This window comes from Chamaea fasciata, unplaced genomic scaffold (genome assembly GCF_029207755.1).
Source record: "Chamaea fasciata isolate MVZ Bird 193981 ecotype frontalis unplaced genomic scaffold, bChaFas1.0.hap1 SCAF_13, whole genome shotgun sequence".
In the NCBI taxonomy this organism is placed as follows: domain Eukaryota; kingdom Metazoa; phylum Chordata; class Aves; order Passeriformes; family Sylviidae; genus Chamaea; species Chamaea fasciata.
Window position 1 is genome coordinate 1,881,424 of NW_027094098.1, and position 24,734 is coordinate 1,906,157.

The following is a 24,734-nucleotide window of genomic DNA, read 5'->3' on the forward strand; positions in this document are numbered from 1 at the left end:
ACCTGCAGTCTTGGCTAACCCAGCCCCGGCTCTGCACCTGCTACTGGATGCAGGAATGCTCCTGCCAGGCAGGTTTCCTTGTGAAGCTCCTCTCCCAGCATTTGGGTAAATTATGAAATATGTATAAGCTTTGCAGAGCTGCAAAGAACCGAAGCACCCTTTCAGGAGGAGAGCTAGAGCCTGGCTCTGTATTGGACTGCAGTGGCTGCTAAATGCGTCTCCATGAGCCCCAAAGCATCGTGTTCACTCTGAGTGTCAGGGGAAGATGCCCCGTGGAGTTCTGGAAACCCCTGCCAGAGCACTTGCCGAACGCCTCCGGGCCTGGGAGGTGGTGATGCTCAGGTTACTCACTCTGGAGTACCTGCAGCCCCGGGAAATGTCACAGCCCACCGAGCTGGCAGCCTCACGCCTTCCACCGCGCAGCCCAAGCGGTTCCGCTGTGCCGCGTGATCGCAAACTGCTGTAGAGCAGACGGATGTCAGCTGTCAGGAACTGGGGGGGGCTTGGGGGTTTGCACCCACCCTCAGCTACAACCCAGGGGAGGAGGCAAAGTCCCACGGGCTGAAAGAGGTAGTAAAGAGTGTGTTTGAGTCCTGAGGTGCCTGTGCTCTGAGACAAAGGCTTCCCCTGCAGCAGCAAGTTATTCTGTGAATGTGAGATCCTTCATTTTTAGCTAGCCTGGGGGGTGAAGTCAGACTGGCATGCTGTCCTGTGTCATGTCCAGCAATTCTCCAGCCCATGTGTCACATCCCTGCCTGTCCATGCTGGCCATTACATTGGCTCTGCTCCCTCTATCCTTGGCTGCTGTTCCTCTGGCAGAGCAGGACAGCACCATGTAGCTGTCAGGATTTCCTGCTGCTTGTTGAGAGCTGGTGTGCTCCAGCCAGGCCAGGGACTCAGAACCATAGCTGGTCAGCTTCCAGCCCCTCTGGGTCATCCTGGCTCTGGAAACAGTGCGACAAGATGAAAGTAAGTGGAGAAAATACACGTTCTGCTGAGCTGCTGGAGCAGTGGGCTTGATGTATGTAGGGTGGGTAGGGTGTGATGGGGTGAGGAAAGGAGCAAGATGGCCAAGCTGGGAGAGGAAGGAGTGGGAAGAGGGCAGTTGTTGGATCAGCTCTGCTGTGCAGCGTAACATCGCCCTCCACTTTGTCACTGTCCCCATGACGTAAGCTTGCCGTCTGCCCTCAGAGAGAATAAACCACTTGTCCTTGGCAGTTGCACAGCAAGTGTTGGAGCACTTGCAGGCAAGGGAGCCTTGTGGGACTTCATGACCTCTTGTGGCTCCTTAAGCACTTTGGGTTCAGTGCACCCCGCAGAGCTCATCCTTGCCAACACGTGGAGGAAGAGGCAAAGGCTGCTGTGCTCTGGCCAGGATGTTCCTTCCCCAGTTGTTACACTTCAGATTTTTTTCTTTAATCCTTGAAATTAAGCGCTACTGCTGATAGAACCTGTCATAACGTTATACTTCTAAAAGCTTGTTTGTTTGTTTGTTTGTTTGGTAGATCTCCGAAGCTGGGACGGACTCCTTGCCTTCTTGGTTGCACTGGAATGCAGAGAGCAGCTCCCTGGAAGGGCTGCCCCTTGACACAGACAAGGGTGTCCACTACATCTCGGTGACCACTCTGCAGCCCTTCCCGAATGGGAGCTATGTCCCGCAGACCACAAATGTCTTCTCCGTTGAGGTCCACCAAGAAGACCACAACGAGCCTCAGTCGGTGCGAGTGGCCGTCCAAGACACGAGTGACACGGCGCCCTTCGTGTGTGGCTCGGAAGAGCCAGTCACTATCCTGACTGTCATTTTGGATGCCGACTTAACAAAAATGACACCAAAGCAGAGGATTGAACTCTTAAACAGAATGAGAAGCTTTTCAGAGGTGGAACTTAGCAACATGAAGTTGGTTCCTGTTGTAAATAACAGACTCTTTGACATGTCGGCCTTCATGGCTGGACCAGGAAATGCAAAGAAGGTGGTGGAAAACGGGGCCTTACTCTCATGGAAACTGGGATGCTCCCTGAGCCAAAACAGTGTCCCCAACATCAGCAAGGTGGAGGCTCCAGCTAAGGAAGGAACCATGTCTGCCCGCCTTGGCTACCCTGTTGTTGGCTGGCACATTGCTAACAAGAAACCTCACCTCCCAAAGAGGATGCGGCGGCAGATCAACGCCACCCCTACGCCTTTGACTGCCATCGGGCCGCCCACCACTGCCGCACAAGAGCCACCCACCAGGATTGTCCCCACCCCAACATCACCTGCCATCGCACCTCCCACAGAGACAACGGCACCCCCTGTCCGGGAGCCCATCCCACTGCCGAGGAAGCCAACAGTCACCATCAGAACCAGAGGCCCCATTGTCCAGACGCCCACCCTGGGGCCGATCCAGCCAACCAGGGTAACAGAAGGCACGGGCACAGCCTCTGTGCCGATCCGCCCTACCATGCCTGGGTACATAGAGCCCACAGCAATGATGACACCGCCCTCAACTACCACCAAGAAACCAAGAGTCTCCACCCTGAAGCCAGCCACACCGTCCACAACAGATTCCTCCACGGCAATAACACGAAGACCTACTCGAAGGCCCAAAACGCCTCGTCCCACAAAGCCTCCCAGCACAACCAGATCCCCCATCTCCAAGCTGACGACAGCCTCTCCGCCGTCCCGGGTGCGCACCACAGCCAGCGGGCTGCCCCGGCCCTGGGAGCCGAACGAGCCACCCAAGCTGACGAACCACATTGACAGGGTCGACGCGTGGGAGGGCACGTACTTTGAGGTTAAGATACCGTCAGATACCTTCTATGACAAGGAAGACACCACCACTGACAAGCTGCAGCTCACCTTGAAGCTGAAGGAGCAGCAGATGATCAAGGAGAATTCGTGGGTGCAGTTCAACAGCACCAGCCAGCTCATGTATGGCATGCCAGACCACAACCACATCGGGAAGCATGAGTACTTCATGTATGCCACCGACAAGGGCGGGCTTTTTGCCGTGGATGCTTTTGAAATCCATGTCCACAAACGCCCCCATGGGGACAAGTCTCCAGTGAAGTTCAAGGCCAGGCTGGAAGGGGACCATAATGCAGTGGTGAATGACATCCATAAGAAGATCATGCTGGTGAAGAAGCTGGCTCTGGCGTTTGGCGACAGGAACAGCAGCACAATCACAGTGCAGGACATCACCAAAGGCTCCATCATAGTTGAGTGGACCAACAACACACTGCCCCTGGAGCCTTGCCCTCGGGAGCAGATCCGGACTTTGAGCAAAAAAATTGCAGATGACTCTGGCAGGCCGAGCCCAGCTTTCTCCAATGTCCTGCAGCCTGAGTTCAAGCCTCTCAATGTGTCTGTGGTCGGTTCCGGCAGCTGCAGGCACATCCAGTTTGTCCCCGTGACCAAGGATGGCAGGGTGATCTCAGAGGCAACGCCAACGGTGGCAGCAGGCAAAGACCCCGAGAAGAGCAGCGAGGATGATGTGTACCTGCACACCGTCATCCCTGCCGTGGTGGTAGCTGCCATCCTCCTCGTAGCTGGCATCATTGCCATGATCTGCTACCGCAAGAAGAGGAAAGGCAAGCTGACCATCGAAGACCAGGCCACCTTCATAAAGAAAGGCGTGCCCATCATCTTTGCCGACGAGCTGGACGACTCCAAGCCTCCACCATCCTCCAGCATGCCCCTCATCCTCCAGGAGGAGAAAGCCCCACTGCCCCCTCCAGAGTACCCCAACCAGAGCATGCCAGAGACCACGCCGCTCAACCAGGACACCATTGGGGAGTACACTCCGCTGCGGGACGAGGACCCCAACGCGCCACCCTACCAGCCTCCCCCCCCCTTCACTGCACCCATGGAGGGGAAAGGCTCCCGCCCGAAGAACATGACCCCGTACAGGTCCCCACCGCCCTACGTCCCCCCTTAACAAACGGGAGGCTCTCGGGGGAGAAGGGGCCTCCAGCTCTACACCGGTGCTGCCTGTGGGCCGGCAGCCCCCTCGCCAGCCGGGAACATGAAACCCCAGCCCTCTCCCCGGCTGTGCCTGCCGCACCGGAGCGCTCGCAGGACTCGGGGGGACACTTGTTTTATTTTTGCCTAACAAGCTTTGGTTTTATTTTATTCATAGAAAAAAAAAAATTCTCGGCTCAAAGATGCCTTCCCGGTGGCTGGGCTTTGGCCGGGGCCGGGGCGGTGGGCGGGGAGGGGGGTCGGGTCGGGTCGGGCCGGGTCGGGAGGAGCAGGCAGCACTGGGGTAGCACTCTGGGTCTCCGCTGTTTGCCTTTAACACTAACTGTACTGTTTTTTCTATTCACGTGTGTCTAGCTACAGGACGTAACATGAAAGGTAGCCTAAAAATAATTAAATTCAAGGGACTTTCTGAAGTCGATGGTTTAAGTTTTTACATTTAATCTGCTGTTTACCTAAACTGGGATGTGTAGTTTTTGGGGAGGGGGAGGGCAGTGCTGTGCTGCAGGCGAGCTCCACGGGCTGGTCAGCGGGGCCAGCCAGCCGCCTCCTCCTCCTCTCGTGGTGGATCAGCTTCTTGGTTCAGGGTTTGATTATTTTATCATTTTATTTTATTTTTAATCAAAGAAATCCTATCTTTCTCACACATCATAAAAATAGTCATGAGTTGGGTCAGCTTGGCCTGCGGTGCCCATGGCTGAGCCGGGGGTGCTGTGTCCAGGAATGCTCGCGGAAGGATGAGATGAGCCCTGTGCCACCACGACTTCTCTGCTTCCCAGCGAGCACCAGGGTTGGGGGGGTCGATTTTAAGAAAAACAGCCTCCCTGTGAGGTATTTTGACGAGAGTAGGGGGTGTTCTCTGTTCCCACTGCTCCTTGGCACTGTGCAGGAATGGCCTCGCCGGCCTCACGCCGGCACTCCAGCCTGGACACTGTTGGAAAAGATAAAAAAGTAAAAAGAGAAAATAATTTTTAAAAATAAATAAAAATAAAAAAGCGCGCCAGGAATAGTTAATAGATTAAAAAAAAATCGGTGAGCTCTCAAATCTAATTTTTTACTAAATTTTTGATACAGATTCCGATTGTTTTATTAAAAAAAAAACCAAAACTTACAAACCGGTGTGCGGCTGCCAGCAGTTTGTACGGGCTCAGCCCCCTCGGGCTGGCCCCGGGGGACCCGCCACGGAACCGGTACCGTCCCCATCCCCTCTGCTCCCCGCCTCGGCATCCTCAGCCGGGATTTGCCCGTGTGCGCCCCGGGTGGAGGGCCGGACACCGCACACCGGGGCCGGACCCGCCGCTTCCCTCCGGGACGGCGCTGCCCGGGCGCCGGGGTGGCCTCGGGAGGGCACCGGGGGAGTGCTCCAACTCCCGGCTCCGGTCTCGGCGCCGCGGGGCGATGTCCTCGCCGTATGAAAAATCAGCCCGCCCGGGAATGCCGGTCTGGGGGAGGCGCTGGGGTGGTCCCGGTGCGGCGGACGCCCGCAGGCAGCGCGGCCCCGGGCCCGTCCCCTCTCCCGCCGCGGCGGGGCCGCCCCGGGCGGCGGCGGGGCGGGCGCGCCCCCTGCCGGTGTCCGCGGGCGGTGACGCCATCGCCCGGCTCGGCCCCGCCCCGGAGCGGCGGCCGCGCGGCGCCGCCATGTCGGGAGCGGCGGGGCCGGGTCCGCCCGCCGGGCCGGGCCGCTGCCCGCTGCCCTGCGCCCCCCGCCCCGCCGCCCCTCTCCAGCTGGCCGGGGGTGCCGAGCCCGCACGGCCCGGCGTCGCCGTCATCGACCTCCGCTTCCCCCGCGGCGCTGCCGCCGACGTGAGTGCGGCCGCGCTCGTCGCGGTACCGGCGGGGGCGGGGGGGGGGGGGTACCGGGGTGGTCCCGTGGAGTCACGGGGGAATGCCAGGGGCGGTACCGGAGGGGCTGTGCCGGGGTGGTCCCGGGGGAAAACAGAGGCCGTGCCGGGGACGGTGCAGGGCCGGGGGAGTCGGGGCCAGGTGTGGTGTCGGTGCCGGGACAGGACAGGGAATACCGGGGGCAGCAGCGGGGGCGGGGTGGGTGGGGATGCCGGTGCCGGTATGGAGGGAAGCCGGGGGCGGTCCCAGGGCAGAAGGGATGCCGTGGGCCATGGGTGGAATGGGGAAGATGTGAGGGGCGGTCCTGGGGCGGAGGAGATGCCGGTGCTGGGTACCACCCTTACCGATGCTGGGCGGGATGCTGGGGATGCAGTGCCCGTCCCAGTAGAGTGGGGGATGCCGGTGCGGGGCTGTGCTAGTGGGGGTATGGGGGCGTGCCGATCCCGGTATGGAAGAGGGATTGCCGGTGCCCGTCCCAGTACTAGGGGGAGAATGCCGGTGTCGGTATCGGGGGGATGCCGGTGCAGGTATGGGGACATGCCCTTGTGGGGCTGAGGTCGCCGGTCCCGCAGGTGCAGGAGATCGTGTTCAAGAACTTCTACACGGCGTTCCTGAGCGTGCGGGTGCAGCGGCCCGGCCCCGGCGGGTCCCAGCGCTGGGTGACCTGCCTGCGGGACGTGTGCCTGATGCCTTGCCCGCACACCGAGGAGGGCTCCCAGGACTACTTCTGCCTCCACCGGCACCAGGTCAGCATGTCCGGATGGGACCGTGGCATCACCCAGCCCTCTGGGGCTCACCACTCTCCACCCACCTCCCAGGATTGCTCCCGGTCCAGGGGTCTGGTGCCGATGTCCCACTGACCCCCATGGCTGTGAGGGTCCCCGTGCCCTGCGCTGCCCAGCCAGCCCTCACAGGACGATGCTTCCCTTGGGCTTCTTCCATCTGGGGTGGCCTGGGGGTTTTGGGAGGATACCCCAAAAGCTGCCCCAAGTTAGTGCCAGCCCCTGTGGTTACACTCCCTGGCCCTTGCCCTGCAGATGCTGTGTGATGTGGACCAGGTGACGGCAATGCGGTTCATCCTGCGACAGCCCTCCCCAGTCTGGCTCCATTTCACCATCGAGGACCTGCAGATTTTCCCCCCTGGACAGAAGGTGAGCAGGTGCCAGAGCTACCCCACTGCCAGGCATGGACAGGGGGCCAGGACATGCCACTGTCCCCAGCTCCATATCTGGCATTTGCCCCTACTGCTCTGGGGAGCACACACAGGGATGTGGGTCCAAGTCCTTGTCTTTTGCTGGGGCACTTGGGATCCACTTGTGCTCCAGTGGTGCTGGGGAAGGGACTGCTCTGACAACTGCTCAGAACACAGAATTCCCTACAGAATTCTCTTTAAGGATATTAAAGTGATACTTCCATAGCAATATCACTAGGGGTGGGCTCTAAACCCCAGCACACTGCCTGATGTAAAGGATAGCGTTGGGAACACCCTGTGTCACCTCTGGATGTGTTTCAGAGTCCCCAGAAGGATTTTCCCTCTTGGCTGTCCCAGCTGACCCCTCCGGAGCAGCCGGCCAGCCTGCATGGGGTGAGTAATCACTGCTGAGGTATTGGGGGAAGGAGGGACTTCTGTGGGGTGACAGCCATGAGCATCCCTCGGGAGACTGTCAGACCCATGCCCTCCTTGTTGGCCCCAGGCTTTCACCAGGAATAGCTGTGGAGCCCTGAAATAACCCGCCTTGTACTGGAAGTAGTTTGCAGTACTAAGAAGAAAAATATCTCCATGGGGATGTGCTTTTTGAGGTGACACTTAAGTCTATTTGGCCTCTAGTCTGGGGCAGGAACATCCCCAAGGGAGAAGCGGGTGCACAGTGTCACTCAGCTGACAGGTGGGGTGCAGTGGGATGGGGACAGGAAGAACATCACTGTGGGAGCAGTGGGTGCACAGCATCGCTCAGGGTGGGTGGGACATGTGAGGACAGGGCTGGTTCCCAGCACTTTGCTCTGAGGAACACATTGCCCAGCCAGGACAGCATGTGGGCAGAGGGGCATCTCAGCCACGGCACGTATTTAAAGATTGCCAGCCACATCTGCCTGGCTGGTGGCCTTTGGTGGGCAAAGTGTGGGCAGAGCAGGGCCAGGATGGGAGCTGTCTTGCCCATGGGAACCTGCTGAATCAGCTGGAGGTGCGGCGTGCAGGAGGGTGGCACATTGCCCACACCTGCCAGGGCAGTTTTGCTATGGGGCTTCCATGCAGTGGTGCTCACACTGCACCAGCAGTGAGGCTGCTGTTCCAAATCCTTGCCCAGCTGTGTAACAGTTTGGGGAGGGCACCCCAGTCCTTTGCTAATTGCTTGGATCACGTTCCCCTTGGTAAGGAGTATCCGGGGCAGACACCAGAGGTTGCCCTGAGTCTGGCTTTTCCCGACATCACCACGAGGCACCCCTCAGCCCAGTGCAACAGAGCCGTGCCCCCGTGAGAGTTGTGCCTCAGCCAGGAGGGCTGCTGCTGAGCCCACAGGTCCCACCTGGCTAAAGGTCCCTGGGGTGAACCAGCACATGTGGCTAGGATTCTGCGCCCAAACCCAGGGAGCATCGCATAGTGAGGCTGTTGGGAAACTCTGGACTGTGCGATTAAGTTTTTAATGATTAGCCAGAAGTCAGCTTTCTGTCCTCATCCTGGCCACCTGCCAGCAGAGATGTGCTGTGTCGGTACCACAGCCCACGCAGGGATCAGGGTCACTCACCCATGTCCCCAGTGGTTTGTTTTCCTAGAAAGGGGCCCTGCTTACCTCACGTTGGGAAACCACCAGCAGGTCAGGAATGTGGGCACCGTCACGTGCTGGCTCCCTGGGAGGCACAGCCATCCAGCCACACCACTGCCCAAACCTGGGGTCATCCAGCCCATCCGGCCCATCCCCACTCCACAGCATTGTGCCCACTTCTTTCCAGGAGCTCCCTGATCCAGAGAAGGTGTCGACAGAGGTCCAGCAAATGTGGGTGCTGACAGAGGTGATCCGGGCTCGCCAGGCAGCTGCCCGCATCGGGCGCTTTGACGTGAGTCCCGCCACCCTGCTGACAGGGACCCCGGCCTTGCCACATGGCTCAGGGGCCCTCCCAGAGGGGCTGCTCCCAGCAGGATGGGGCTGGAGTATCCCAGCAGTGCTGTCCAGACAGTGACAGTCGCTCTCCTCCCCAGGTGGATGGCTGCTACGATGTCAACCTGCTTTCCTACACCTGAGCCCACTGGTGCTGGTGCCAGCTGGGGAGAAGTGCCCCTTCCATGCTCCCGGGGCCTGAGTGGACTCCTGCATTCGCGCCTCGGCCATTGACCCCGCGGGGGTCCCTCCCAAGCCCTCCCTGTGCCCCTTCTCTGACTCCCTCTGCACTGCCTAGCAGTGAGGGGCAGCGCTGCCACTCCAGAGACCCCTGTGAGCCTTTCCTGGGCACGTCCCGTGGGCAGAGCCCGGACACTGCGAGGGGCTGCGGGGGGACCGCGGGATGCGGGGGTGCTGGAGGGGTCACCACTAAAAGCTGCTACGTTGGCCCTGCCTGTGCCCGCCTGTCTCTGGGGGATGGGGGTGGCCGTGCCGGCAGCCCCGGGGAGGCGGTGCCGAGGGCGGGCCGGGCCGGGGGCGGGGGCCGGGGCCAGGGCCGGGCGGACTCCATGTCCCAGGCGCCCCGGGGCCGGTCCGAGCCGTGCCGGGAGGGAGGAGGAAGAGGAAGATGCTGCGGACGGGCTGCCGCGCCGCGCTGTCCCGCCGGCCCCCGGGCTCGGCGCCGCGGAGAGGGGCCGGGGGAACCGGGCCCGGGGAGGAGGGGCTGAAGCAAACGCCGCTGGATGCCCTGCATCGGGCCCGCGGCGGGCGGATGGTGCCGTTCGCCGGCTGGACCCTTCCGCTGCACTACGGGCAGGGCCACCTCCAATCACACCTGCACACTCGCCGCCACTGCTCCCTCTTCGACGTCTCCCATATGCTGCAGGTAGCGGGGTCGGGATGAGGGGGCTGGGGCAGGGGGGTACCCGCACCACCTCACAACCCCCCCCGGCCCCTTGCAGACCCTGGTGTACGGCCGGGACCGCATCAGGTTCATGGAGAGCCTGGTAGTGGGGGACATCGCCGAGCTGAAGCCAGGGCAGGTACGGGGCATTGGGCGGGCACCAGGCATCCAGTGGGATTAGAGGTCCCCAGGATGCCCTGGGAGGGTCCGGGCAGCCTGCCCATGCTTCAGTGGGCCGTGTCCCGCAGGGCACTCTGACGCTGCTCACCAACGAGAAGGGCGGCATCACAGATGACCTCATCGTCACAAACACGTCAGAAGATCACCTCTACGTGGTGTCCAACGCCGCCTGTGCTGACAAGGACTTGGCTATCTTGAGGGTATGGGGCTGCCTGAGCCCCAGGGGGGTGGGGCCACGCAGAGGGAATGCGTCCTTCTGCCTTTTGGTGTCACGCGTGTTGCGTGGGGTCAGGTGGCCTTTGCCATGTGTGAGCCTGGCACTGGCCTGGCCCCCGTGCTAGCAGCCCACTGTCACCCTGGCAGGACAGAGCGGCACAGCTGCAGGCCACCGGCAGTGACATACACCTGGAGGTGTCAGACAACGCGCTGCTGGCTCTGCAAGGTAGTGGGGGCCCCACATGGGCCTGCCCTCTTCTGGGCCCTCTCCCGGTGGATGTCACTGCCCTCCCCACCTCCCCCCCCCTTCCCTGGGCACTGCTGTCTTCCAGCCACCTGCCTCCCCAGGTCCCTCCATGGCACGGGTTCTGCAGGCAGGGCTGTCGGATGACCTGGCCAAGCTCTCCTTTATGAATAGCATCACCACAACCGTCTTCGGTGTGCCAGGCTGCCGGGTCACACGCTGTGGTTACACCGGCGAGGATGGCGTGGAGGTACCCAGGGAACACCACCAGCATTCCCGGTACTGCGGTACCAATGCAGGGGAAGGTCTTGCCCCACTGACCCTGCCCGTGTCCCACCACAGATCTCCGTGCCCGCGGCGCGGGCAGTGGAGCTGGCCGAGCAGCTCCTGGGTGTCCCCGATGTGTGGCTAGCAGGGCTGGCAGCCAGGGACAGCCTGCGCCTGGAGGCTGGGCTCTGCCTCTACGGCAATGACATCGACGAGACTGTCACTCCTGCCGAGGCCGGGCTGATGTGGACCTTGGGTACGTCCAATGCCACCTCCTCCTTGGGGCAGGCAGAGCAGCAGGGTGTCCTCAGTGGGTACAAGGGGACCAGTCAGGCATCAGCGACCCTCACCCATCTCTGCCCTGCAGGGAAGCGCCGGCGTGCGGCCATGGATTTCCCTGGTGCTGCTGTCATCATGGCACAAGTGAAAGATAAGCCAAGGCGTAGGCGCGTGGGGCTGACGTCGGTGGGACCTGCCATCCGGCCCCACATGGCCATCCTGGGTCCCGAAGGCAGGCCTGTGGGTAGGTGGGGGCAGTGGGGCTGGCACAGGCATGACCCTGAGCTGTGGCCGTGGCATGGACAGGGGCTGGCCAGGCCCTGCTCAACTCCCTGTATCCTCACATCCCAGGCACAGTGACCAGCGGATGTCCCTCACCCTGCTTGGGCAAGAACATCGCCATGGGCTACGTGGAGGCAGCGCATAGCCGGGCTGGCACCGAGCTCACCGTCGAGGTGCGGAAGAAGCAGCACCCTGCTGTCATCACCAAGATGCCCTTCGTGCCCACCCAGTACTACATGGCCAAGTGAGGCCAGCACATGCTGCAGGCACAGTGCCCTGGCCCCAATAAACACCCTGTCCTGTTCCCCTGGCCTCCTCTCTGGTGATGGTGGCAGTGACAAAACGAGGAGCAGCACGTGGGCACAGCACTTTTAATGATGTTGGCAATACCCAGGTGGCGGTCCTGGTGCTGCTCACTCCCAGTGCGTCTTCACGGGCTCTGCTGCTGGGCCATCCCTGCAAGAGAGAGGCAGCGTGAGCATGGCTGGGACAGCACTGAGCGCTGCACCGCAGCACCGAGGCAGGCACCTGCCCGTCTGTGTGGGGTGGGCAGGGCTGGGGGGCATTTACTGAAGCATACTGGTCTGAGGTGCTGTTGAGGGGGGGGCTCAAAGGTCGGAGGGCACAGCTTGGGGGGCACTTGTCACAAGCCACAGCTGGGGGGGCCTAACCGGGGCCGGTGTCCCAGAGGCCCCCATCGGGGCCCGACTGGGCAGGCGGGCAGTCACTGGGCTGCACTGGTGTAGGAGTGCAGCTGGGGGACACTCACTGTGGGACACTGGGCAGGGGGTGCTCACCGGGCTGCGCTCCGAGAGCGCTGGCCCGACGCAGGGGAAGCCGGGCAGGCCCGCGGAGGGTCAGCGGGGGAATCAGCGGTTTGGGGCCCGGTAGCGGTCGGGACTCACCGGGGCGGGCAGTGCCGCTCGGCGGCGCCGTTGCGTCCCGCCGGGCTGGCAGGGGACAGGGAGTGCGCGCGGTGCCGGGCGGGCGAGGCCCCGGAAGCGGTGCCGGGGGAGCGGCGGCCGGAGGGGCCGGGCCGGTAGCACAGCGCGGCCACCGCCCCGCCGTAGGCGCGCCAGGCCAGGCGGACGCCCAGCAGGCTGATGCCCAGCCAGAGCAGCAGCAGCTGGCACAGCGCGGCCCGCACGTCCTGTGCCGCCCACTCGGCCGCCAGCTCCCGGCCCAGCGCGGCCAGCGCCCGCCAGGGCGGCTGCCAGCCCGCCGCCACCGCCGCCATGGCCGCGGGGTACCGGGGCGAGGCTGCCGGAGGGGGCGGAGCCTCTGCCCGCCCTCGCCGCCGCCACAGCGCGGACACCGGGGGGCGGGGCCTCCGTGTGCCCCCGGCCTCTGGGGGCGCGGTCGGGGGCGTGGTCTCGGACCCTGAAGTAGGGGGCGTGGCCTGCCCCGCCGCCAAGCCTGCGCTGTAGGGACGCGGCCTTACGGGATTGGCTCCTCCCCGGGGCGGGGCCGAGGCCGTCCGCGCGGTGGGTGGGGCCGTCATGGCGGGAAGCGAAGTGGAGCCGCGGTACTCGCGGCAGCTGTGAGTGCGGGGACCGGCACCGGGGGCGGCAGCGCCACAGGATCGGGGCAGGGTGCGGGGCAGCGTGCGGGGCAGCGGTGCCGGCCCCCGCTGACGGCCGTCGCTGGCGGCCCCCGCCGGTACCCGCAGGTATGTGCTGGGCGGCGGCGCGCGGCGGCTGCCCGGGTCGGCGGTGCTGGTGTCGGGGCTGCGCGGGACCGGAGCGCAGGTGGCAACGGCGCTGGTGCTGGCGGGGACAGGGCGCGTCGTCCTGCACGACTGCGGTGCCTTCTGCACCGCCGACCGCACCCACCAGGTACCGGCGGGGCCGGGAGCGGCTGCTGGTGACAAATGCGGTTGAGGTTCACTGTAACAGGTATAGGTGAAGATCTCATAACAGGAACTAGTGAGAATGCCGGTAGTGGGTACAGATATGGATGGGGACCCTGATAATAGGTACAAACAGGGGTCCCAGGAACAGGTAGAGGTACGGGTGGGTATCCCAGTAATGAGGCATGGGCACAGGTCCCAGAGTACAGGTAGGGATGAAGGGCTCCATAATATGTATAGGTATTGATAAGGGTCCCAGTAACTGGTGCAGACTCCTACCAGGTACCAGGTACAGACAGCAATCCCAGTAACAAGTACAGGTATGGATGGGAAGGTCCCATAACATATACAAGTACAGACAAGGGTCTTGGTACAGGTGCAGACTCAAGTGGGAGTCCCAGTAACAGGTATGGATGTGGGTGGATGTCACAGTAATAGGTGCGGGTGCAGTTGGGAGAATCCCTGTTTGCAAGTATGGGTTTGGGGTGAGGGGCTTCTAATAACAGGTACAAGTTGGGGATGCTGGTAAGGCACAGGGTGACCATTGTCACAGGTAAGGTCCTTAGCAGAGGCCCCCTTACCAGTGCAGACAGGACCTGTGGAGCACCCCACAGTGGTGAGCTGCACCCCAAACCCATAGGGTGCCCCACCATGTGTCTGTCCACTCTGCAGTTCCTCCTGGGGGAGAGTGATCTAGGCCAGAACCGTGCCAAGGCATCCCAGCGGGCCCTGGCCGAGCTGAACCCCTGTGTGGTGGTCGAGGCTTACACCGGGGAGCTGTCGGAGGCCTTCCTTGCCTCCTTCCAGGTGAGCCTGCATCCCTGTGCCTTGGGGACCCCCGGGATGGCAGCGCTCACTGACAGACCTGGCACAGGTGGTGGTGCTGACTGAGTCCCCGCTGGAGGAGCAGCTCCATGTTGGGAACTTCTGCCATGCCCACGGCATCTGCTTCATCGTGGCTGACACCAAGGGGCTGGCAGGGTAAGGGGTCTTATGGGGTCCTGCTCTGGCTCTGAGTCACCTTGTCCCCAGAGCCCCCAGTCCTGTGCTGCAGCTCATGTCCCCAGTACGCTGGCAGGGCTGGTCAGCCTGGGCAGGACCTGGCAGTGCTGGGGCAGCTTGGTGGGGCACTTCCTCTGGTAAAATCCCATCGCTCCTCTCCAGGCAGCTCTTCTGTGACTTTGGGGAGCGCTTTGTTGTTGATGATCCAGCAGAAGGGGATCCAGTGTCTGCTGCTGTGCAGCACATCTCCCAGGTAGGAGGGAGGGCAGCCTCCCAGGATCCCCCAAAATGTTACTGCCTCCTCCACTGGCTCTCTGCCACCCAAGTCCAGTGCCCCACTCTCATGTAGCCTTCCCCTCTTCAGGGCAACCCAGGAGTGGTGACATGCATGGGGACAGAGGACAGCTATGGCCATCTCTTCTGTGACGGTGACCTGGTGACATTTTCTGGCGTGCAGGGGATGACAGAGCTGAACGGCCAGGAGCCCATCCCTGTGCATGTGCTTGGTTAGAATTCCAGGGGCGTCCTGGCTGCCCTGCTCAGGGTTGAGGAACTCACTGGGTCCTTGGTAGTGACCATGATGTGACATCTGTGCTCCTCTTGTCCCCAGATGACTTCAGGCTGGAGATTGGTGACACCAGCTCCTTCTCGCCCTACCGCTGTGGGGGTCTGGTTTCACAGGTGCAGCGGCCCCAGGAGTGTTCCCATGTAAGTCCCTCTCGGCCCCACACCGTGCTGCCACCCGAGCTGGGGTATTGCTGTGCCATGCCAGGCCCCACGAAAGCACTCACCAAATCCCCGGTGCTGTGCTGGCAGGAGCCTCTGTGCCGGGCACTGGAGAAGCCCAAAATCCGGGTGGCAATTCCCGAGGATCTGCCACGCAGCCGCAGCCTGCACATCGCCTTCCAGGCCCTTCACGCTTTCCGCAAGGAGCGGGGCCGCCTGCCGCGGCCCAGGGCACCGGTGAGTCCCTGTCCTGCTCCCGCCGGCCCTGCCAAGCCCCACCACCCTGCCGGGGACCGCCCTCTCCCCTCTGCCTGCAGGCGGATGCTGAGCGGGTGCTGGAGCTGGCGCGGAGCCTGGGGGAACAGCAGGGTTCCCTGGACGAGGACATCGTGCGCGCCTTCGCCAGCGTGAGCGCGGGGGAGCTCTGCCCCGTGGCCTCCGTGGTCGGGGCGCTGGCAGCCCAGGAGGTGCTGAAGGTGAGCGGGGCGGGGTCCCGCTGGCCGTGGCTGTCCCGGTGGCGTTTGGTGGCCACGAGAGGGCACTTGCTGCCCGCCTGGGGACGCCGGGTCGGGCGACAGGGCTGGGGCGCGGTGAGGGGGAACACCCCGCCGGCCACCTGCCCACAGGCTGTTCGCCCCAGGCCATCGCTGGGAAGTTCGTGCCCCTGGAGCAGTGGTTGTACTTCGACTCCCTGGAGTGCCTGGCGCTGGCGGGGGCCGCGCAGCTGACAGAGACGGACTGTGCCCCGGTGAGACCCCGTGTCCAGCCCCTCCCGGCTGCCTGGGGTGTCGTGGCTGCTGAGCTCACGCAGCTCCTTGTCTCGGCAGAGAGGCTCTCGCTACGATGGCCAGATTGCCGTCTTCGGGGCCAATTTCCAGGAGAAGCTGGGCCACCAGAAGTACCTGGTGGTGAGTGGGCAGGGGCCGTGGCACTGGGAGGCTGCAGAGCATCCAGCTGGCACGCGGGGAGCTGCAGCATCTCTGCCCCGGCAGGTGGGAGCTGGTGCCATCGGCTGCGAGCTGCTGAAGAACTTTGCCATGATGGGGCTGGCGGCGGGGGATGGGGAACTCATTGTCACTGACATGGACACTGTTGCCCTCTCCAACCTCCATCGGCAGCTTCTCTATCGCTCAGCAGATATATCGGTGAGGCAGCATGAGGCGGGGCTGAGCTCCCCCCAAAGGGTATTTTGGCTGCCCCACGGGCTCCCTAGGGCACCCCACCCCCTCTCTGCCCTGGCAGGAGCCAAAGTCGGTGGTGGCCGCAGCAGCCGTGCAGCGCATGAACCCTGATGTCAGAGTGACAGCGCACCAGAACCAGGTGGGACCTGCCACCGAGATGCTCTACAGGGACAAATTCTTCCAGCGCCTGGATGGTGTTGCCAGCGCTCTGGACACAATAGAGGCCCGTGAGTGCCATGAAGGGCAAGGGGGCCAAGCCCCTGGACGTGCTCCCTGGGTCCCCAGCACCCCTGGCTCCTTGCAGGCAGGTATTTGGAGAGACGCTGTCTCCGCTGCCGCACACCACTGCTGGACTCGGGCACGGAGGGGACACGGGGGAATGTGCTGGCCATGGTACCGTTCCTGACCAAGCCTCTGGGGCCAGCCAGCACTCCCAGGGATGGCACCTTCCCCCTCTGCACCCTGCGGCACTTTCCCCGCACCATCCAGCACACACTGCAGGTAGGCTGAGCTTCCCCAGCCACAGCACCCAGCGAGGAGGCACTGGGACCTTTGTCTTCCTTCCCCATTTCCCCTCCAGTGGTGGGCCATGGGCAGGATATGGCCCCAGCTGCTTCCTGCTGGAAGCCTGAGTGGTGCTGCTGGCCTTGCCAGAGCCTCCCCCTCCTGCTGGGTTTGGGGGCATAAGGGTGAGGTTCCAGTGCTCAACACCCGTTTCTCCTCCACAGTGGGCCCGTGATGAGTTTGAGGGGCTTTTCCAGCTACCTGCAGAACAAGTCAACCAGTTCATGAAGTGAGTGGGCTTTGGGGGTAGTGACGCTGGGAGAAGAGCTTCCAGTTCTGCCAGGGTGCTGCTGGGAATGGGGAGAGCATGCCAGACTGCCACATCCCACCCAGATGTCTCACAGGATTACTCTCAGGCCAGCATCAGCAGTTGCCTGGTTTTGCAGGGACCCAGCTTTCCTGGAGCAGCAGCCGCCAGGGAAGGTCCTGGAGCAGGTGTGGGGCAGCCTGCAGGAGCAGCCGCGGGACTGGCGGGACTGTGTGCGCTGGGCACGCCGGCGCTGGCAGAGCTGCTACCACGATGACATCACCCAGCTGCTGCACACCTACCCCCCGGAGCATGTGAGCCCAGTGCCCATAGGGCTGCCACCCCTGCACACCCTTCCCTCCACTGGCCACCTCACTGCAACCAGGGGCACACATTCCTGGGCCTGACTCTTCCCTCCCTGTGCCAGGAAACCAGCCCGGGTGTCCCCTTCTGGGCAGGGGACAGGAGCTGTCCCCATCCGCTGACATTCAACCCTGACAATGTGAGTGCAGGGAGAGCTGTGGAGTCCCACGTGGGAATGGTGTGGGCAGAGGGAGAGCCAAGCCTGTGCTGGGCATATGGGAAATACTGAACTGTAGTTGTGCTCCACCTGCCACAGCCTGTGCAGGGTTGCCAGGTCCTGCGCTGGGTCTGTCCCTGTCCCCCAGTCAGTGAGGACACTGCAGGGGACAGCTTGCACATGCTTTGTGAGCAAAGGAGGAGACGCTCCTCCACCTCCACTCTGGGACAAAGCCAGGCAGTTCTACCAGCTTGGGGCAGTGCTGGCAGCCCTTGGCCCCTGTTCTACTTCACAGGACACCCACCTGGACTATGTCATGGCTGCTGCCCACCTCTTTGCCCAAGCACACAGACTGCCACCATGCAGGGACCGGGTGGCCATCCAGGCCATCCTCCGTGATGTGGTCCTGCCACCCTTTGCACCCCAGGAAGGGCTCCAGATCCCCCTCACAGAGGAACCGACCGAGGAGGCACAAGTTCCTACAGGTGAGGTTCCCAGGTATGTTCCTGGGTCCAGTCTGGTGGTGGTGGGGCTTCTTGTCCCTGCTCCAGCACCCAAGATGACCCAGACCAAGGTGGGGGCACCCCTGCAGTGCCACAGTGCAGGAGTATCTCACCAGGGGTCCCTGTACCCCCAGATCACAGGCAGCTGACAGAGCTTACCCAGGACCTGGTGCAGTGGAGACAGGAGCTGGTGGGGGCTGAGGAGGCACAAGCACCCTTGATGGAGCCCATCCACTTTGAGAAGGTAGCAGAGCCAGGCAGGTGGCCCTGCTCAGCCTGGGGGGATTGATGTCCCCATGGGATGCAGGTGTTCCCCCACTCTTCCCCACAGGACAACGATGTCCACATAGACTTTATCACAGCAGCGTCCAACCTGCGTGCAGAGAATTATGGCATCTCCCCTGCCAACTGGCTGACGGTGAGAGGGGCAGCCTGTGGGGTCAGGAGTCCCTGTCCTGTGTGGGGTGGCTGGTGACACCCCTCCTGTCCTCAGAGCAAGCGAATTGCTGGGCGGATTGTGCCTGCCATCATCACCACCACGGCAGCTGTGGCCGGGCTGGCGTGCCTGGAGGTCTACAAGCTGGTGTGGGGATGCCAGGACCTCAGCTGCTACCGCAACAGCAACATCAGCCTGTCTGCCTGCCTGCTGCTCCGTTTCCAGCCCCTACCAGCCCCCACCTACTGGGTAGGATCCTCTTCCCTGGGGAAGTGCAGGTGGGGGACATCAGGGGCCAGTGGCATCTGCTATGGGACAATGTCAGGGGGACCCGGGGGAAAGGAGGTGGCCATGCAGCAACGGCAGCCCTGGCCGTAGCACTCCAGAAATGGATCCGGGTGCTGCAGTGAGTTGGGAATGCTGCTGGGCAGCGAGGAACCAGCTCCTTCCCCTGGCTGCCCCCCAGCACTGAGACACTGTCCTATTTGCCCAGCTTCAGGCCCAGCTGTGATGTTCTGGGGTGCCCACGAGGCTGAGGCAGCCCCACTGCCCCATGGCAGGCCCCACGCTGAGCCCCACCGGCAGGGGTGGGAGGCCCTGCACTCATCTGGCTTATGGAAACCAGCTGCAGCAGCCGCAGAGCAGCTGACACCGGGCCGGGAAGGGCCGCCCGGGGGAGCAGGGCCGGGGGTCCCGGCGGTGGGGAGCCAGGGAGGGAGAACGGGGGTGGGGGCATGCCCAGATTGGGACCGTCTGGGCTATAGAGGCGCCTTTGTCTGGGGGTTTATGGCGTGCGAGGCAGCCCTTCCGGCACGGCAGGAAGCGCCGATTGGAACCAGATTGGCCCGGGGGGCCCAGGGCCGGGGGCAGGAAGAGGGGGAGGGAGGCGACTCCACTGCCTTGCGCGGCTCCAGCACCACTTTGGGCTGATGGCTGCCCCCAGCCCCCTCAAACCCCATGCCCAGCCCTGTGTCATCCTGGCTGTAATGACCCCGGGTTGGCATCATCCCTGGATGGAGGATGCTGCTGGATCTGGCCATGCCCCCAGGGCCGTGCAGCAGCACACTGTGGACACCTCCATGTCCCAGGGCGAGGACACCAGGCGTGACATTTCACACTCAGCTGCTTGGCTATGGTGGGAACACGTTTTCCCAAGGCCTGCTTGGTGTGACCTATGTCCCCATGGGGACCTGGGGAGCCCACACTGGGGGCCAGCCTTGTCCAGAGGAATATGCTTCCCAGGGCCAGAGCAATGTACTTTGGTCATGGAGGGCCAGGCCATGGCTTCCCATCTGTCCTGAGCAGTTGCTGCCCTGGTGAGGATGGGGTTAAGCGCTTCTCTCCACCAGTGGGATAAGTGCAGGCAGCAGAAGGCGGAGGTGAGAAGGCAACAGAAAGCAGGAGGGAGAGTGACCAGGTGTGAACACCCCTCCCGAGTGGGGCTGGGGCCAGGCAGGCAGTGCCAGTGGCGCTGCCTGCAGTGAGGACAGATGGCCGTGTAGCCCTGCCAGACTGCATGGGGCCATGTCCGGCACTTGGCCCCGGGCTTGGCACCACACTGGCCTCCTTGGGCCGGAGCAGGGGTCGTGGGGCCACAGGCATGAGAAGAGGTGATTGTGTGGGGCTGGGCAGCGCTTCAATGGCCTTTTGTGTGCCTGTCCTGGCCTGGGGCTTGGGGCAGTGCCGGCCCCCCACTGACACTGACCCTTGAAGTCGACCCCAGCAGCGCTGGGGGGATAATTGTGTCCCCCGTTGCCCCTGCACCTCCATGGTGCCCACATCACCCTGCCCACTTGCCTGCCCTGATGTCCCCCACTTGTGCGGCACCAGTCCCTGCCCCATGGGGCTGGGCAGCCAGGATATGGGGTGCTAGTGCTGGCTGCTACCCCTGGCAGTACGGCGGGCGGGAGTGGAGCTGCTGGGACCGGCTGGAGATGCAGGCAGTCGGCGCAGATGGGCAGGCGATGACGGTGCAGGAGGTGCTGGACTGGCTGCAGGTGAGCCCGGTGCTGTCAGGACTCAGGCAAGTCACCCTGGGGGATGCAGGACCAGACCCTGACACCCACCTCTTGCAGAGGACACACGGCTGGACCGTGACCATGCTCCTGTGTGGCGACAGCGTGCTCTATGACAGCAAGGCAGATGCAGAGACACGGGCCCGGCAGCAAGCACAGAGGTAGGTCCCTGGCTCCAAGGCCCAATCCTGCTTTGGTGGGGGTCGGGGGGGGCTTCCAGCCCCCACTGCCTGAATCCTGAGCTACTCCAGCTGCAGTGCAGCTCCCAGCCAGCTGCTGGATAAACATCCTGCCGGCAGCACTTCCCGTGCCGGGACCCCGGCCCGGCCCCTTGCTGCTGGCCTCTGCATCCCACCAGCCTGGCCAGACACCCCTGAGGGGCCCAAGGCACCCCTGGAGCTCTTAGCCAGCCTTGGGGGGAAAGCCAGTGCCCCCAAAACCCCCTTTCCCTGCTACAGGTTGTCAGAGAACTTGGAGGATGCCAGGATGCCACAGCAGCAGGACCTGGAGCTGCTGTATATATGTGAGGGAGAGGATGCTGAGGCTGAAGATACCCGTCCCCCTCTCCTGTGTTCCCTACCTTGAGCAAGGGGCCGGCACCTCCTGCCCCATGCAATAAAAGCTGCAGGCTGCAATGGCCCTCGTTGCAAAAAAACCTGCTTGCCCCAGCTCAGAGTCGGGGCACAGGCACTCCCTTTGATAAATGCTGCAGCGTCCAGACCGTACAAAACGGGGGTTTATTTACAGGGTGGGGGTGCGGGCCGCAGCAGCAGGGCTAAATGTAGCCGATAACGTCGTTGCAGATGATGGGCTGGCGGCTGCGGCTGTTCATCAAGGCAGTGAAGCGGTGGAAGTCTGTGGCCAGCTGGGCGATGTTGCTGTGGGACTGGTGGAAGCAGGCGCCCTTGGGCTGTCCCCCCAGCCCCAGCGGGCAGGAGAAACGCTTGGTGGCATCGCGGCCCCCCGGCCGCGCACCGTCGGCCCCCCGCGGCCGGGCCATGTTGGCCAGCTTGCGGCGTACGTTTCCCGAGAGGCTGAGCAGGAAGGCGGGGGGCTTGGCCAGCCGGCGGGAGGGCTCGGCAGGGGCTCGGCGGCGCGGTTCGGCGCCCACCTCGGGCAGGTCCATCCAGTTCTCTACCAGGTCAGCGAAGCAGTTGTCGCCCAGCACCAGGGGCTGCCGGTTCCGGCTCTGCGACAGCAGTGCTACGGTCCAGTCCTGCGTGTCGGCGGGCTCCAGGGCTCGCCACTGCTCCAGACAGGCGTCCGAGGTGGATTTGGGGCGGACACGGCGGGCGGGGGCGGCCGGCGGGGCGGCGGGGCCGGCGGAGAGCCGGTGTGCCCGTTGGCAGGGCAGCAGATGCCGGCGCCGCACGGGCACCTCCTCTTCCTTCCACGTGCCCCCCGACGCCTCCGAGTACCCCGAGTCGAACTCCAAGCTGCGCTCGCTGGCCGGGGGGGAGCGAGCGGCCGGTCCCCCCCCCTCCTCCTCCTCGCCACCGGGATCCAGGCTGCAGGCCGAGTCCGCCGCCGAGCCGGGGCGCGGGGCGCGGGGAGGCGGCCCCGGTGCCGCTCCGGGGCGGTGCGGTGCCCGCCGCGTGCCCGGCATGTGCGCCCGCGGCGTCGGCCCTGCGTCCCGCCGGCACCACTGCAGGGAAAAGGGCACATCAGCACGGTTGTCGCCACTGCCCGCAGCCAGCACCGCGATCCCCCGTCCCACCCTCCTCGGCACCCCGCGTCCTCCGCCCCGGCTCGGGGGGAAACTTTGCTGGCCCAATGGGCGTGCAGCAGGGTGCGGAGAGCGGGGCGCAGGTCCCGGCTTGCCTGGAGCCCCGGGCCCCGCTTTCCTGCGGCTCCTGCGCGGAGCCGGCCGGCGTGCCGCGGCTTGTCGGGTGAGCCAGCAGGCACCCAGCCCCGGCCGTGCCTGCGGGAAATGACGGAGAGCCACGGCACGTAGGAGCGGGCGCTCCGTTGCCCCCCCCGACAGCCCTTCGAGTGGCCCCTTTCTCGGTGGAGAGGCAACCGGGACATCCCTCCAGCAGAGTCCCACTCGGTGGCACGGGGCCACCCGCGGGTGCTGGGGTAGGGCTCTGCCCCCGTGCCTTGGCGGGCCCACCCACCCACACACCCTGTGTGCCCTCCAGCTGGGGACACCCCAGGTGACGTCAGGGTGCAGCCAAGGCCTGGGCCCCCCGAACGCCGGGGAATAAGGGGACCAAGGCAGCCAGGGCTGAACGGAGCAGGGCCGGGCGGGCGCTGGAAGGGACTCCTGGCTCCCGCAGCCGGGCCGCTCCTCGCTCTTGAATTCCTATTGTCTGAACCCAAAAGCAGGGTGTTACGTCCGCTTTCCTTTCCGCGCTGGAGTCGCGGAAAGCTGAGTGTGCAGGAGGGATTGCTTCCAGGACCGATAATTCTGTCCTCTCTAGCTGGCCCTAACAGAGCTGCTGGCAGGACTGTCCTTGTCCCTCTCCACGTCCCCGTCACAATCCCTGTCCCCTTCCCCTCCGGCTGGGACCCTCTCATCGAGCCCGAGTGGCAAAGTGCCACCACTCCGAGCCGCCCAGTCCTGCCTCTGGCCGGGAACACTGGGGCAGCCGGTTCTGAGGTGCTGGGTAAGCATGTGGCAGGCCCAGGAGAACCGAAGGGCCACCCCGGCACCACCATCCCTTGGGGCAGCCCAGCAGGGTGGCAGCTCCGGGGGGACGGTGCCGCTGGCACCTTGACAGCTGGACACTGTGGCCGCTGGCCACCCGTGCCCCCACACCACCAGTGTCCCACCGGACGCCCACGTCCCCCGCGCCGCCTTCGGCCTCGCGTGTAATGTCACGGCCTTGATGTCACCGGCAGCGCCCGGACGTCACGGCGGTCCCGGTGCGGCGGGGTGTAGGCACGATGGTCCCGTCCCGTCCCGTTCCCGCCCGGTGCCCGCGGCGGCACTCACCCGGTCGGCGCCGAGCTCGTCCGGGTGGGCGTTGTGCATGCCCGGTCCCGCTCCCCCGGCGCCGCTCCCGGCTCCGCTCCCAGTGCCGCCGGTGCCGGAGCAGCAGCTGCAGCAGCAGCAGCAGCGACAGCGGACGGAGCGCCCGGCCGTACCCGCCGCCTCCCGGCCCTGGCCGGCGGCCCCGCCCCGGCCAATGGGGCCGCCGTAACGTGAGCCCGGCCCGCACCGGCACCGCCGCCCCGGGGCCCCGCCCCGCCCACGGACCCCTCCCCGCCGCCCCGGGGCCCCGCGCCGGGCACCAGCCGGGCACCGCCGGGCCGGGCGGGATCCGTGTGCCGGCCGGCAGCACCTCGGGCACCGGGGGTCCCGCAGCCCGGTATGCCCCGGCGGGAGGGAGGGCAGCCCCCCTCGGCACCCCCCGCCGCCGGGCTGCCGGAGCCGGGCTGGGCGCTGGACGACGGAAGGGAAGGGAAGGGAAGAGTCACCCTGGCCGCAGCGCCCGTTAATTGGGAACTAATAGCGCTTAATGGGGATCCCGGGAGAAGCGGCACTGGTTTGCAAATGAACGAGAATACGACCAAAAATTACCTCCCAGCTAATTTTCCCGGTTCCCGAGCGTGCCGCGTGGTGAAGCAGCGTGGGGTGGCAGCCAAACCCCACGGAGCTGCGAGTGGTGAGGGGCTGGGAGGGGCGGCGTGCGGAGCTGGGGGCACTGGAGCCGTGCCCTGTCCCTCCCCTGGCCGGGACGGCCACCACGGGTGGGAATGGATGTTGGAGAAGGGAGAGGCGGACACCAGGTGGTCGTCAACCAAGCTCGTTTATTGTTAATTCACACAATGCTTTTATAATAACACTAATAAGCTCATGCATATTGCAAGAGTTAAGCTCAGGATTGGTGCTCAGACTAAAAGTCAGCTACGCCTCTTTCTACATTTCTTTGTGGTTACATAGTTTGAGTAAGTTTTAGTTTTACTGTGCTTCTCCCTCACATCTTTTAGCTACAAGGTTTTGTTATCGTATAGCAGCTGTGCTCAAGGACATGCGAAGCTTACTGCCTTGCTGGTTCTCATGAGAGTGCCTGTGTGCTTAGCAAAGCTCTCTCATGTCTGCGTGACCTTTTGCAGCTAGCCAGTTATCAATCACACTCTCCACACTTCCCCCGTTTTCTTTTTGGACAAGAAGGGTGGTATTAAATGCAGTATCCACCATCCTTTGCATCATTTTTTTTTGTAAGCACAAACAACAACATGGTAAAATCAATACAGCTAAAAAAAATCACTATACCAACTATTATAGCAAATTCGACAATAGAACATAGCCATGCACTCAAACTCAATAATTTTAGCCAGCCATCCAAACTTAACCCTGTTTGTACTCGTTAGTCAACACCACTCCCAGCTGGGCCAGGACATCATGGCCAATAAGACACTGCACAGTGGGAGGCAAAGCAACAATTGAGAACACAGTTTGCACCAATTTTTTATCTAGA

The 24,734-nt window shown here is 63.5% G+C and overlaps 6 protein-coding genes across 7 annotated transcripts in view; 4 read left to right on the plus strand and 2 right to left on the minus strand.

Moving 5' to 3' along the window:
• The window catches only part of DAG1 (dystroglycan 1), a 49,647-nt gene extending 45,271 nt beyond the window's left edge, over positions 1 to 4,376 (plus strand). For both annotated transcript variants that reach the window (XM_066195193.1, XM_066195194.1), the window contains exon 3: positions 1,506 to 4,376. In XM_066195193.1, the coding sequence (XP_066051290.1) occupies positions 1,506 to 3,914 (2,409 nt within the window). In that variant the 3' untranslated portion in view covers positions 3,915 to 4,376. The remainder of the gene's footprint in view (positions 1 to 1,505) is intronic.
• Positions 4,377 to 5,569: 1,193 nt separating this feature from the next.
• Positions 5,570 to 9,339, plus strand: NICN1 (nicolin 1, tubulin polyglutamylase complex subunit). The gene is made up of 6 exons (XM_066195099.1): positions 5,570 to 5,758; positions 6,370 to 6,543; positions 6,835 to 6,948; positions 7,311 to 7,382; positions 8,747 to 8,851; positions 8,994 to 9,339. Exons 1-6 carry the CDS (start codon positions 5,594 to 5,596, stop codon positions 9,033 to 9,035), a joined length of 672 nt encoding a protein of 223 aa, XP_066051196.1. The 5' UTR covers positions 5,570 to 5,593; the 3' UTR covers positions 9,036 to 9,339.
• A 122-nt stretch (positions 9,340 to 9,461) lies between these two features.
• AMT (aminomethyltransferase) lies at positions 9,462 to 11,569 on the plus strand. Its single transcript, XM_066195097.1, is given in 9 exon segments — positions 9,462 to 9,494; positions 9,497 to 9,778; positions 9,855 to 9,935; positions 10,045 to 10,176; positions 10,340 to 10,418; positions 10,541 to 10,686; positions 10,779 to 10,959; positions 11,071 to 11,226; positions 11,334 to 11,569. Coding segments are annotated over 9 exon segments (1,269 nt in total). The 3' UTR covers positions 11,513 to 11,569.
• Positions 11,570 to 11,606: 37 nt separating this feature from the next.
• Positions 11,607 to 12,541, minus strand: TCTA (T cell leukemia translocation altered). Its single transcript, XM_066195101.1, has 2 exons — positions 12,170 to 12,541; positions 11,607 to 11,720 (listed from the first exon to the last, which is right to left on the minus strand). Exons 1-2 carry the CDS (start codon positions 12,499 to 12,501, stop codon positions 11,678 to 11,680), a joined length of 375 nt encoding a protein of 124 aa, XP_066051198.1. The 5' UTR covers positions 12,502 to 12,541; the 3' UTR covers positions 11,607 to 11,677.
• Positions 12,542 to 12,751: 210 nt separating this feature from the next.
• UBA7 (ubiquitin like modifier activating enzyme 7) lies at positions 12,752 to 20,946 on the plus strand. Its single transcript, XM_066195096.1, has 24 exons — positions 12,752 to 12,804; positions 12,934 to 13,099; positions 13,786 to 13,920; positions 13,988 to 14,094; positions 14,278 to 14,368; positions 14,480 to 14,621; positions 14,726 to 14,823; positions 14,932 to 15,078; positions 15,159 to 15,317; positions 15,482 to 15,589; positions 15,669 to 15,749; positions 15,834 to 15,986; positions 16,084 to 16,249; positions 16,327 to 16,523; positions 16,751 to 16,815; positions 16,973 to 17,147; positions 17,261 to 17,335; positions 17,649 to 17,838; positions 17,991 to 18,100; positions 18,188 to 18,274; positions 18,350 to 18,541; positions 20,188 to 20,289; positions 20,368 to 20,468; positions 20,766 to 20,946. Exons 1-24 carry the CDS (start codon positions 12,764 to 12,766, stop codon positions 20,890 to 20,892), a joined length of 3,015 nt encoding a protein of 1,004 aa, XP_066051193.1. The 5' UTR covers positions 12,752 to 12,763; the 3' UTR covers positions 20,893 to 20,946.
• Positions 20,947 to 21,025: 79 nt separating this feature from the next.
• INKA1 (inka box actin regulator 1) lies at positions 21,026 to 23,331 on the minus strand. The gene is made up of 2 exons (XM_066195098.1): positions 23,246 to 23,331; positions 21,026 to 21,952 (listed from the first exon to the last, which is right to left on the minus strand). The coding sequence occupies exons 1-2, from the start codon at positions 23,282 to 23,284 to the stop codon at positions 21,083 to 21,085; spliced, it is 909 nt and encodes a 302-aa protein (XP_066051195.1). The 5' UTR covers positions 23,285 to 23,331; the 3' UTR covers positions 21,026 to 21,082.
• Positions 23,332 to 24,734: the final 1,403 nt, after the last annotated feature.